The sequence below is a fragment of the Silurus aristotelis genome (assembly GCF_946808225.1).
Source record: "Silurus aristotelis genome assembly, chromosome: 2".
NCBI classification, from domain to species: Eukaryota; Metazoa; Chordata; class Actinopteri; order Siluriformes; family Siluridae; genus Silurus; species Silurus aristotelis.
The window spans coordinates 20,046,768-20,060,836 of record NC_139575.1 but is presented as its reverse complement, the minus strand read 5'-3'; the positions used below and the strand labels follow the sequence as shown (position 1 = coordinate 20,060,836).

At 35.8% G+C, this 14,069-nt stretch overlaps 1 protein-coding gene across 11 annotated transcripts; it reads left to right on the top strand.

The window, feature by feature from the left end:
* The first annotated feature begins 1,154 nt into the window (after window positions 1-1,154).
* On the top strand, window positions 1,155-13,705 carry LOC310736479 (solute carrier family 41 member 1-like). Of its 11 annotated transcripts, none has more exons than XM_083560003.1 (10): window positions 1,155-1,341; window positions 4,850-4,957; window positions 5,420-5,491; window positions 5,603-5,747; window positions 5,869-6,015; window positions 7,253-7,397; window positions 8,137-8,216; window positions 10,524-10,658; window positions 10,761-10,909; window positions 12,452-13,705. In XM_083560003.1, exons 1-10 carry the CDS (start codon window positions 1,237-1,239, stop codon window positions 12,599-12,601), a joined length of 1,236 nt encoding a protein of 411 aa, XP_083416129.1. In that variant the 5' UTR covers window positions 1,155-1,236; the 3' UTR covers window positions 12,602-13,705. The 11 variants fall into 11 exon arrangements, with proteins under 11 accessions (XP_083416129.1, XP_083416126.1, XP_083416124.1 ...); XM_083560000.1 differs by lacking the exon at window positions 1,155-1,341 and adding an exon at window positions 3,544-4,688 and having other exon boundaries at window positions 7,286-7,397; XM_083559998.1 differs by lacking the exon at window positions 1,155-1,341 and adding an exon at window positions 3,544-4,688 and having other exon boundaries at window positions 10,764-10,909.
* The last annotated feature ends 364 nt before the right edge of the window (window positions 13,706-14,069 follow it).

Sequence of the window (14,069 nt, the reverse complement as noted above, 5' to 3'; positions counted from 1 at the left end):
CACCGATAGTGATTTTTTTAAATGCACGACGATGCCAAAAGATAAACTCTCGAGAGAAATAGTTTGAAAGGTAGGCTACTTGGTAGGCTACTGTTTAGATACAAGTCATTGTAGCGCGTTGAGTCTGGGTCATGGGAGAACTCGCTAACTCCAGCTGCAACAGAAATCATATAAGCACAGACAGGTTTCCAAAACTCGTGCTTTTTTTAGTTTTCTTGGGAACAGCGTTACGGGTTAGTCAAAGAAACATGTAGTCCCTGTCTTACGTTAAAGCCTGCATAAAGTTCAATGGCTTATATACAGGTGCGGCTTATTTATGTTCAAAATAAAAATCTTTGTCAAATTCAGTGAGTGCGGCTTATATTTGGGTGCGCTTAATAGTCCGGAAATTACAGTAATCAGCTGTTTCCTTGGATCATATTTTGTCACACTCATGAGCCTAACAAATGAATAAATGTAAATGTACTACAATAGGAAAAAACTGCAATGTGTGCATTTTTACACTTCATAAAAACAAGCAAAATTGGATACAACTTTTTGAATACAATTAGAATTTGGATTAAAAAAATACTTAAGAATAAAAATTGAAAGAAAGAAAACTTCATAAGTTGCTTTTAGGTAATGATTGTTATGCTTCTCTAATGTAGGGCAATATTTTAAAAAGAAACTTGTTTTTTTGATAATGATGACTAACTTAATATTAATATCTGGTAGACCCTCTTATTTAGAGAAATGTGCAGGTCACAGGAAGTCCAAGATTTTTATTGGTCTTCAAAATAATATTATTTTGGAAAATTGGCAATAATTTTTCCCACTGCATTTAATAGAATGACAATAGTTTGTTTAAACTTTATTAAACTTTATTAAAAGATAAATGTTAGAGGAAAAAAGAGGATGCATAGTTAGTTTAGATTTAGTGTGTGTAGCTGTAAATTAATATTACTGGTGTTATCTTTTTATTATTATTATTATTTTTCTTAATGTCCATAAGCTCTGATATATACATCGTGCCAAAAGGACTGTTGGCCAATGAGTTTGGAAAAGGACGGGTCACTGCAAAGCTCTTCCCAGGGGATCACAAGGCTGCTGTCCAGTTCACATGGGCAAAGGGTGTTTTAGTGCCCAAACTGGATTATTGGATTCTGGCATTACTAAATTTAAGATACAGTTGGTTGAGGCTTTGAAGCATTTAAAATAAGTGGATGTGAAAAATGTGTTGATGTCAAGGTGGGCCAAATGCCGGCAGAGTCCTCTTTAATCATTTTTCAGCAGGTGCTGATCCCTTTCTGGCTTGCTGGACTAGGAACAGTAACTGCTGGAATGGTGCTGGATGAAATACAGGTTAGTGCTTATATTGTATATATATATGCTTATTTATATGTGCTCAAGTTCCATCTATCTGTCTGTCTGTCTATCTGTCTTTCTTTCTTTCTTTCTTTCTTACTTACTTACTTACTTACAAATGCTTAGTTTAACTATGTAAAAACAACACACAAGCATGTAAATGTTGTTCTACAGCACTAGGTGTCACGGTCACCCTGACATGTGGCCCAGTCTACTGTGACCCTATTGTCAGATTTGTGTGTGTGTGTGTGTGTGTGTGTGTGTGTGTGTGTGTGTGTGTGTGTGTGTGTGTGTGTGTGTGTGTGTGTGGATCAACAGCCAAATAACATACAATTGACTTCTATTACAGCTTGTTCATTTGTTTAGCATGCAAAATACCGAGAACCGTCTAACACTGATATGTTAGACAAGCATCTAATAGACCATTTTCATTCACAGTTACAATGTACATCACGATTAACATGTAATAGTCCACTCTGTAGCATTTTTAGTATACAACTTGAAAGACACAATTATATAGTTGGTCTGACCAGTTAACAAAACCCAGGCAAGGCGGATCAGGATAAATACAACAGCATTTCTGGTACCACCACCAACTGCTCTTTTTTCTAAAATAACTTTAAGCCAATTAAGATATCTTGGACACCCAGTTTTAACCAGCTTGGTCCAATCTCTGCATTAAGACTTTTCAGTGTATAAGATAAGAACCTGGGTGTAAACATTGTACAAATAAGCAGCAGATGTCGATTTAAATGAACGTGCAATCATTGTCAACAGTGGAAACATTGTACCCAGAACTAAATTGAACAGGGAGAGTAAAGAATGAATATGAATAGAATTAAAATAGCAGTCCTTATATATGAATAGTGGACTATGGTTCAATAAGTTTATCTTAAGACAAAATAATGTTCCAGCACAGTGATGAGCTGTTAGTTCAAATAACGTCCTGCACCATTTCTTTTTACAGCAGAGCTGATGTGTATTCTGCTAAAGGAACTATTCTGCTTAACTAGTTGGGTATAGAGGGGATGCTGTCTTAAATGACTGTGAGGTTATTGAGTGTAAGCCGTTTCATCACCATCTAAAAAAGTCCAGAGAACAGATCATGACCAAGCCCACTTGGACAGTTCGTTGGGGTTTTTCTTTATCTTAAGCTCTAATGCCACTGTTTAAAGATCTTTATTATCTTGCTGCGAACAATAAAGAACCTGCATTACCTCTTGATGTCTACTTATCCCTTTCCTGTAGACATAAACACAAGACCTAGCTCTCAAAATTACATAACACTTAAAGGTTATACTTTAAAATAAATTATGCTAGCTCCAGGCTTCAGAATTAATCAGTCAGATATTCTAAAGAGGGTTTTTAAAGAATGTGATAACACAGATTTGGTCTAAACAAATCAAGTATTTGCTGCTATATAAATGTAAAGTGGCACTTGCCTGAATGTATTGATGAGTATATGATTGAAATATGTGCGATACTGTATAAAAGACAATTAAATAGCTACTTACAGTACTGTGTGCATGCTGGAGTGTAGTTGGGGAAAGAATGGGCTACTTAGGTACATCACTGTTGTAATCCTGTTTGCAATATAATCTTATAATATAAGATTAAAACATGTCAACTCCTATTGCATTCAGTTTGCCTTTCTCAGATACACAGTTTCTCTACAGTAAAAATAAACTTGTCACAGCAGCATCATGTCTGCAGAGGAGGAGAGAAGCCTGTCAGTTATTGGCCCATATACCTCATAACTCAGTCACATATCTGCTGACTCACTGGCTGTCCTCTGGTTGTCCTCTGAATTTATGAGGCAGAGGACAAGCATTTTTATTATTTAACAAAGGAAAGTCTATGTGGCCAGTGGAAGTAAGGTCTAGAGAGTGCAGGATATGCAATATGAAGTGATGCAAATGTATGTCTGTATGTGTAGTTTTACACCTGTCTGCAGTGGAAAGAGGAGCTGAGGGAAGAACACAAAGACATTAAAATGATTAGAAAGGGGACAAGGGGCTGCTCTTAATAGAGTAAGCAGAAATAAATGAGAAAAAGAAGGAGCCATATCAGGCTGCAATTAGCTTTTCTCTCCCCCACTCACTTCAGAGAGAGAGAGAGAGAGAGAGAGAGAGAGAGAGAGAGAGAGAGAGAGAGAGAGAGAGAGAGAGAGAGAGAGAGAGAGAGAGAGAGAGAGAGAGAGAGAGAGTGTCTCTGGAGGACAAACCACCCAGCATTCTCGAACCTGCGTCACTTTAGGACTCACGACTATCCCACAAAACAGGCTGCACTGATCACAGGATGCTCACTCTGCAGAGGCAAAGACCTTAAATGAACACACTGCTTGAGAAGAAGCCTGACTTAAAAAATCTGCAGGATTGTGAGCTGCCTGCACCTGGTGTCTGTCTGAGAAATGATGAGGGGAGACCTGCTGCTGCAGAATGTGACCGCTGAGCAACGGAGAACACACTCATCAGAGAAGAAGCTGGCTGCCTTCTGGGTCTCTCTCTCTCAGCGCACCAGAATGCTCTTTAGAATCAGACAGCGCAGCGGCTTCTACAGGAGTCCGTCTGTAGCAGTGCTGCTTAGGAGTGAAGTGTAAGATTGTGTGTGTGTGTGTGTGTGTGTGTGTGTGTGTGTGTGTGTGTGTGTGTGTGTGTGTGTGTGTGTGTGTGTGTGTGTGTGTGTGTGTGTGTGTGTGTGTGTGTGCATGCATGTATGAGAAAGACAGAGCGACAGAGAGAGTGAGAGAGAGACATTTTTAAGTTTAGAAATGCATATTTATTTGCATAGATATGATCCCTCTCTATCAGGACCAAATTTGCCCTTCAAATATGATGACATTGACACAGGAAGTGATGGGAAATGGCTAAGCAGAAGAAAGAAAAAAAAGAGTAAAGGGGGAATCAACAAGTGTGTATCATCTCATCTTCAGCTTGTGGATAACTTTTTTTTTTTGGAAATCCACCAAATTCTTGTTGAACATGGAAAATATACCACCAGCGAAAGACGTTTCTGTCTCTATATATGACTGCACAGTGCTCCACATTTCATGCTTCTAGAATTATTTTTCATAAAGATCAGAGTGAACTAAAGGACCCAGTGCTATGCACCATGTACTCTGTGTCAGCTTCTAGATGAGATGCGTTTCTGAATTTTTTATGGTAATTGTGCATTTGGAACTGGAGCTGATACTTGTAGGAAATAAGCTGAGAGATTTCACTTGTAAGCTGACATGTTCAGCCAGTGGCTGCCTTCCAGAGAGTTCCAAACAAATTGCTTCTCATGTGCTGCCGTACCTTCTGGCAAGCTTCAGTCGCGTGGCTGCTGGAATGATCATAAATACAGTACGTCTGTGAGTGTGTGTGTGTGTGTGTGTGTGTGTGTGTGTGTGTGTGTGTGTGTGTGTGTGTGTGTGTGTGTGTGTTCAACTATTGGTTGAATCATTTAATTCTTCTTTTTATTCATTACAGTTTTTGCACTGATTCTTGTTCTTTGTTTATTTCAGCACTGGGAAATGTTTAAAGAAATCTCTGAAGTGTTTATATTGGTTCCTGCGCTAGTGGGCTTAAAGGGAAATCTGGAGATGACTTTAGCATCCAGACTATCCACAGCAGTGAGCAAAAACACAGCACATGAAAAATATTACTGTTTTAATAATAACAATAATAATAACAATTATTAATATTATTTAGATTGAGATTATCTAAAATGTAGCTTAATGTATTTTGTATTTCCCATCATTATGCTGCTATAAATGACATACAATTATTGAAAAAGCAATTTCTAGACATTTGGACTAATTTCCAGCTAGAAATAGTTTTCTTGGGCAGATGATTTTTCTAATTTTAAAAATACAGTATATGTCTCAAAAGATTAAAAATTATTTGGCAATAGAATAAGGAAATGTTAAATTTGTAAACAAATTAATATTACAATATTTTGTTTACAATAATCTCATAATACATCAAATAAATAATTATTTATTTATTTATTTATTTATTTATTTATTTATTTATTTATATTGAACGGTATAAAAAGCTATGTAAATTAACTAGGAAGTCTTCTCCTTATCCAGTCCAATACCGGCCAGCTAGACAATCCCACGCAACGGACATTGATGGTATACAGCAATCTAGCTTTAGTCCAGGTCTTTCTCTCTAAACACTTATACAAATACATATTTGTACTCATACTCATGATTGAATCTGTGATTGACATAGCCTTTCTCTCTCTCTCTGTTCTGCTGTATCTCTGGCAGGTGCAAGCCATAGTGGTGGGTTTTCTGGCTGCGGTAGCTGCCATAGGTTTCGGGGGCTTTATTAGGGGCAACGTAGACCTTCATCAGGCTGCTGTACTGTCTACTAGCAGTGTGACCACAGCCTTCATTTCTGCTCTCACTTTGGGTACCAATATTTAGGTGTTATTAGAAAGTCAGCTTAGCAGTGGTTTTTAGTGAATGTAAAAACCTTGCATAGAACATACAATTCTATAAAGTTCTTCATAAAGATTCATGTGTGTATACAGGTTTTCTGACGGTAGGGGTGATTACTGGATCCCGAATGTTCGGTATTAACCCTGATAATGTAGCAACCCCCATAGTTGCTAGCCTTGGAGACCTCATTACCCTCTCACTACTAGCAGGAATTGGCAGCTTCTTCTTCCACTTTAGAGGTATCTGCTTATTCACCTGTTGTCCTCCAGGACCATCACCTTGGTTGGGCAGTTGGATCAAAGAGAATAAGGAATTATACATGTTTTTTGCTACAATGCATCATAGTATCTTTGAGTCATCCATAGACCAAAATAATCTGTGTCCTGATATCTAAGAATATTATTGACCTACCTAGCAGACAATCAGACAGCTGGTGTAGAGAACTGTATTACTTTGTTAACAAAAGTCTGTAGCAATGAAAATAAAAACTAGATCCTTTAACGAAAAAATTATAACCCCTTAATCAGTTTACAGTTTCTTTTAGCAGCACAGCTATGTTTAATGACTGCAAGGGTTCTCTATACTATTGTTGTGGTGTTGTTTTGCTGAAAAAATTTAATACAGGCTCCTAAATTTGATTAAAAGTTTTGTGCTTGCCACTTGGTGCGATATCTCTGTTTACATATAAAACCAATAATGTCTATTTTGCTGCATGTAAAAAAATAGAAGTCATTGTCTGGTGTAGGTTTGTAAAATGATTAAATTGCCACTATGCCAGTCCTGAATGGGAATATGGGTAATGTTTATTGAGATGCAGTGTCAGAAGTGATATCATTTAATGGTAAAGAATTTTAAATACATTAACACATTACAAGTGTCCAGAATTACATTCTTTATTTGCTAAATGTTTACATTTATTGCATTTGGCTGACACCCTTATCCAGAGAGACTTACATTTATATACAGCTGAACAATTGATGGTTAATAAGCTTGCTCAGGGACCCAGCATTTATAGTTTGGTGGTACTGGGATATAACCTTCTGATACAAAGTCCAACATTTAAAAAAATGTGCTATCACTAACATATTTCGTTATTTTTCAATAATTAATGAATAATTGATAATAGTGATTAATGGAATCATATAATATCATTTTAAGGTATTAAGATGTCTAATCTCAGTGTTTTACTAAGTGCAGTGTTTCTTCTAATTTACCACTAGAGGGCAGCAAAGATGACAATATTATTGGGTGTTAGCCTGTCCGACCAATTGTATTACAACACACTGGTTAATAGTGAACTTTTACAGGGTTTTACAAACTTTCACAACTGTGTTTACATTACAGGAAGTAGGACATGCTTACACAGCACCCCACAGATTGTGTTGTAACTGTGTTACAATTATAAACCATGCTGGTTGAGCTGTTTGGTAACTGTATTTATAACATCAATTTAATGTTTCTGTGCCCTTGTTGCAGAGATGTGGTTTTTACTTCTATTGATATGTGCAGTGTTCCTCTTGCTTATCCCTCTCTGGGTGATCATTGCTCGCCACAGTCCTTCAATCAGAGAGGTGCTCAAGTCAGGCTGGCAGCCTGTTATCATTGCTATGCTAATCAGCAGGTAACCATTTCTGAATAATAATTCACAAAAGGGCATCCTTCTTAAGCTAGAAAAACAAATATATTTGTTAATCGTTCATAGGTGATTTTAGGAGAAATACGGCATTCATTCGGTGCCACCCAGATAAGGATGGGTTCCCTTTTGAGTCTGGTTCCTATCAAGCTTTCTTTCACTTACAATCTCAGGAAGTTTTTTCTTGCCTCTCTCACTACTGGCTTGATCATTAGGGATAAACTTATAGGTAATAAACTTTTAGTTACTAACATATAAATTAATATTTTATTACCTATTTATCTCTGCAAAGCAGCTTTGGGACCATTGTTTAATGTGCTATACAAATAAAAGTGTATTAGGTTTTTACCAGAACTCCTGGGCTTGGGTAAATTTACATATAAAGAGACCGACTAACATGAACATGTGTTTCTACATGGATCATGGACTACACATTATTTAATGAAATAAATGTAACAAGTCTTGTATAAATTAAAGCAAAGAAGGCAACACTATCATAAAGGATGCAATTAGGTGTGAAAGACCAAAGTGTGCTAGAGGGTGAAAAGTGTAAAGTGTGAGAGACTTCTAGTTTAATCACTTAATACACTTAACTTGATAAAAAGAAGCCTAATGAGGCTCAAAATTATACATAAGTCACTGTCACATTGCCAAAACTGTGCAGATCTGATAAGAATCAGAACTCAGTCTGTCGGTGTAAATGTCTCCCTGTCTGGTGTGTTCACAGTGCAGGAGGATTGATTCTGGAAAAAACTGTCAGTGATCCTCGTTTTAAAGGCATGGCTGTATTCACACCCATCATTAATGGTAGGTGAATTGTTTCCCATAAGCACTGTGGGAAATGTTTGTAATAAGTGAAAAGTTTCCAAGCAAAGCCTGGTCCTCGAAAAAAAAATGATTAAGGTTGATGAAGATGATTATTATTAACATTTATGATAATTATTACACTAGATAGAGCTTAACATTTTGATTACTGTAATTCTTAGATACCAAAATAAAGTGGAAATGATGATCTGATTGTACAATACAGTTTACAGTGTGTTGAAGTATAAGGTTATTATGGTAGGTTGTTTTTTTAAGTTTGTTATTGTATCACATTGGACTACCAAATGATAGTTCAGTAATTTGATCTTGGTCATTTATGTTCTTTTCACTCTCTCTTAGTAGTCTTAATAGTCTTCACAAGCCTAAAGAATCAATAACTCTAGTACTTCTCTGCTCCTCTCTCTTAACACTAAACACTGCAACCTCAAGTCAAGAGAGTCAAGAAGCTTTTAATTGCTTTTAAAGCTTTTTTTTTTTAATAACCTCTGGGCCTTACCCTGAATTAATTGTTAATTTTTAGTTGTTCATTTTCAACCTCCTTCTATTTGTAAGCATATACTACCATTTTTCAACACACCCCCCACCCCAACACTCTTATTTACCGACATCAAAGAACCACACTTCTTTGCATATTTTATTATTCCCACTAACTGATGGAATAACTGATGGAATTTTCTAACTAACCATGTGTAATTTTTTTGCTTGGAACCCCTACCCTTTATTGTTATTATAATGTTGTTAGTTTAAAACAACTATATAACTTTAAAAAAAAAAGAGATTTAAATAATGCTATAATAATATCTTATATAATATGATATATATTATCCTTCCAACCTGCTTTTTTGCAGCAAAAGCAAAAGCAAAAATTCATTTCATGAATAAAAATAAACATTTATGTACTAGCTATACAGTATATCATTTGTATCAAGCTTATTTCTTAATATACTAAATACGAATTTCAAAAATGTAATAATTGTGGTATAAATTAAGCTTGGTCGTACTACTAAATACTTGAACTCCACATATTTATCAGAATAATATTAATTTAAATAAGTACAAATATAAAGAATTAAGCTATTTAGAAAAACAATTATCTAAAAGATATATTAGTGGAATTTAACGCTTGCTTGCCCAATTTATTTTCACCATGTAATCTTTCTTTACATCACTTCCTCTTTTTCACTCATCAAACTCATTGCTTTGCCTCTGTCATTTTTCTGACCCTCACTTTCCATTTCTTATCTATTTACTTCTTTTATTTTTCATTCTTAATCGCATACACTGAATTTTCCTTTTTGGTTCCTCCTATATGGAAATAATTCAGTGTTAATATTTTTTGCGCCAGTTGAAGCCTGTACAATATGCCATTGCTGAAAACTATAATATGAAAGAAGTAAACAATCATGTAAAAATATTACCTTGGTTTTTCTTTTTTACTTTATAATGATTCACTTTGTTTGAGCTTAATTTCCTAGGGTTAGGGTTAGGTTTAGGGTTAGGGTAATAAACACTGGATATTAACCTTGCAATCCCAATGTGCCTACTCTGTGTAATTCTAACCTACTTAAAACCTGCGTATTTTGTATTTTTTTCTGCTTGAACACACAAATACCAACTGAAGGCTTGTTGTATAGTACTGTATTTAGGGCATGTGTATTGGTTCAGGAAATTTTGGGACAAAAATTTTAGACTCCTGGCTATAATTTGTATGTGGTCTTTGAATTTCCCAATTCACATTTTGTTCCCATTTGCTTTTGCTGGCTCTCATAATAATCTCTATTCTTTTGAGAAAAAATGAATTTATTAGATTTTGAAATGTGATTGAGAAGATCTGTACTCTTTTACCCATAGGGGTGTTTACACAGTCAGGTGCTATACAGTATATAATGAGGAGGCCTGGGGTACAGTCCGCATTCCAACTTTTCCCAGAGGTGTTTAACAAAGTTGCATCATGGCATTGGGCATTAATGGCTCAAGTGTTGGGCCAATGGCTAAGGCTCTGGGTTATTGTTAAGAATGTCAGGGGTTCAAGCCATAGCCCTGCCAAGCTGCCACTATTGGGCTCCTGAGCAATGCTTTTAACCCTCTCTGCTCAAGTGGTGCTATATCATGGATGAACCTGTGCTCTGACTCCAAGTTCCTAACAACCTATGATGCACAAAATAGGAACTTCCTCTGCTCTGATTTTAGGGCAAATAACAGAACAGCTAGTTTTCTTTACCAAATTATTTAACATCAAACAGTTGTAAAATAGAATAATTTCAGGATTTATTGTTTTCTCTGTCTTAGGTGTAGGTGGGAACCTGGTTGGGATTCAGGCTAGCCGCATCTCCACCTACTTGCACTGCATTAGTGTTCCTGGAGTCACATTTCAACACAATAAAACACGCTGCCCTCATCCCAGAAGGACTTTCTGCTCCTCAGGTTAGAGGCCAGTCAAAAACACAGGGTTTATTATCAAGCTACCAATCACAGAAACTTGATGTTTTAAAGATACCCATTGTTTGACGCTTCATCTTTGTTTAGCAGTAAACTCCAGATCTGCTAGAGTTCTGTTGCTGCTGGTGGTTCCAGGTCACCTGCTCTTCCTTTACACTGTTCAGCTGCTCCAGGGTGGACACACTGCCATGACACCTGCTTTCATCTGCTGCTACCTGTGTGCTGCATTACTGCAGGTCTGGCGTACACAAACCTTTATACACACAATCAATTAATTGATTCCCAATTTTTGAAATACATTGCAATGGTTACTGAGAAAGTTGTTTTTCTTTGTTTAAAAAAACACTTCATTGAAATTTGTCTTTTCCATGATTTTGTTCCATGATTTTGCTTTTTTTTTTTTTTTCAAATTCAAAGAATAATTAATGTTCTAGCCAATTTAGGATTTCAGAACATCATCATATCAAAACAGCTGTTTATACATACTTTAGGTTGTATCAAAATATTAAAATATTATTTTCCTATGATTTCCTTATAAATTGTATTTTGTGCAACAGTGCAACCCTGTTAGATACACAAAAAAACAGTGACTAAATAGTTTTTTCCACTTGTTATCATGTGTCTCATGATAACAAGTGGAAAAAACTATTTAGTGCTGTCTGCAGGCTTAAATTCCTAGTTAATAAAGAAAACCTGTCTGTGCACTCAGGTTGGGAGGGATGTTATTCTCTCTCTTCCTTGTTAATCATAGTGGCACTAGCTAAAGTTTGTTATGCTGCTCTGTGTCTCAGCATGAGTAAGAGTTTAAAAAAGATGAAGAGGTTGGCTTCATATGCTCATAAGAAGCATGTGTCTTTCCCTAATCTCCTGAGTTGTTTCGATGTGATATGTTCGGGCTTGAAATTGGCAAGATTATTTACATTTTCAGCATTTATAATTGCAAGTCATTTTGGATATCATTTATATCATTAAGCACCTTGCTCAAGGGCACAACAGTGTCATGGTGATGGGATTTGAACTCACAACCTTTAAATTAGAAGTCCAACATCTTAACACTTCCCAACAAGGGTTAGTTCTCTCGTCATGGAACAATTGTAAATGCAAATGGCAGGATAACAAGTTTACCATTTATATTTATGGCGGTTAGCGGATGCCCTTATCCAGAGGGACTTAGAATTATTCCATTATACATTGAGCAAAGATCAAACTGTGGAGACAATGGGGAAATTTTTTTTATCCAAATTGACAACAGGGCATAGCTTAGCTAAGAACTGTGGCCGCATCTTCAAGCTGTAATAACATTCAACTGTGTCAGGACAGTTGATCCTTTTGGATGAACATCAAACCCAGTTAGGAACGTGGCTTTCAGTCAGATTTTCAAACTTTGACGGGGGGGTTAAAAATAACAATGAGGGAAGTGTAATAATTATTTGTATATATACACTTCTGCGCTAAACATTTTACCCCAAATGCTTTTAAAAGTTTAACAACAAATAACTGATCAGGAAAGTAGAATTTGTTACATGATTTGTTTAATTGTAGCCAATATCCTGATTCATAATTTGTGTTTAAGTCTATTAGTTTTGCATTTTGCCATTTTTACACTTTGCTCTTTTTTTGCAATGTAGTATGTGCTATTCAGGGTGTAATATACCAGAAGTAAAGAGAAAAGTTGTTATTATTACTAAGGCTCACATCCAACTTCAAATTTGAGCCATGTGCAAACTAGGGACTTGTAGCAACACAGCTCTCCTCTGTCTCATTCCCTCTCACTCTAGGTAATAATACTGCTGTACGTGGCAGATGTGTTGGTGTGGCTGGTCTGGAGACATGGTCTGGACCCTGATAATTACTCCATCCCCTACCTGACTGCACTGGGGGATTTGCTGGGCACAAGCCTCCTTGCTCTTACTTTCAGAATAACCTGAGATCAGATCGATTCCCTGATATGATTCTATGATGATATGCAAATGCAAGTTAAAGAGAAACAAAAAAAAAAAAGAAAAGATACAAGTTTTTAATATTATATCATTGGTTCAATTTTTCCTTCTCATAGACCATTCTTTGATTTTTTTTAATGTAGAATTTCATTTCAGTACTATTATTTTGTTTCATAGTTAATTAGTGGAAATTTCTAGGTGCCTAAATACACAAATTACTCCTACATGAGTAAAAAAAAAAGGCACATGGCATTTATACAATCCAGTGTTAAAGGTTTGTATCTTCTTTACAAAATAAAGGCAGAATACCAGTGCTAAATTTATTAGGGAAACTATACAGGAATAGAATTCTATTTGTATTTTATTCCCCTAAAATAAATATTAATTATTATACTCATATTAATTAATTAAAGGGGTCTAGGGAATTAATTCATTTTATAATTAAGAAACTCTGGCTGCCAAATAATTAAGAACTAATTTTAGCTGGTCGTCTATGTTTTACATGAACATGTTCAAATGTATTATTTTATATCCAATTAGAAGAAGATGTCAATGTCCTGCATTGTATCACTGTCATATGCTGTATTTCATGGTGGTCATTTACGGCAAACGAATCACAAATGTGACAACGTTGTTTCACTATGTAATAAAGACAATAAAAGCATCTTATGGTGTTATTAACATGTCTTACATGTAAACTAATAGTACCGGGCTATGGTGTGAGCAAAATAGATGCTTTATTATGTGTCATTACAGTTCTTATATAGAACATAAGCACTACATTATTGTGAGGGTGAAGCCAAATTTAATTTCTGTTAAGACAATGCAACATTTTACATTATGCAAAATGTTTGTAATGAATGTGGCCTTTAGTATTTACCATGTGATTTGAAAAGCTGTTGTATTTCTGTGCACTATGATGTAGTTATTTATTGTACAAATGAATTTGCCCTTTATGGACTATGCAAATGAAGTGATATTGTTGCATATTTTATACTTGATTGTGTTTGTCTAATATGCTGCAGTGTCTTCCACAGTTTAAAAGGCAGAGCCTTACAGTGTAGCCATCCAATAAAAGCAGTATTAACTCTCTTAAGTGTGCTGAAATGGTATTCAAACTAATCATGAGCTCAGCTGGCTTTGTATTATTCTACGAATCATAGCCAACAGCTGCACTGATATATATTGCACTGCTTAACTTCAGTTTTTAAATCCAGCCTGGAATCTGCCTCAGGTTTTTTTGTTTTTTTAAAACTCCTAAAAATGATCCTGATCCTACTGTCATTTAGAACAATTGAACCGTTATTTTGCTGTCTGTAACAACATACTGGTGCTAGTGAAGCCAGTTTGGAATACGCAGGGTGCAAGGTTACAACACATCCTGTATAGGACATCACACACCCTCACACCTAGGAGGGATTTAGAATAGCCAATTCACTTGCTGGTGTGGTTTTGG

Coding starts and splice junctions, on each gene's coding strand:
- LOC310736479 (XM_083559995.1), top strand. CDS start 4,479: ATGAGATGCGTTTCTGAATTTTTTATGGTAATTGTGCATTTGGAACTG. Junction 5,748..5,868: donor CATTTCTGCTCTCACTTTGG/GTACCAATATTT, acceptor GTGTGTATACAG/GTTTTCTGACGGTAGGGGTG. Junction 10,910..12,451: donor TGTGTGCTGCATTACTGCAG/GTCTGGCGTACA, acceptor CTCTCACTCTAG/GTAATAATACTGCTGTACGT.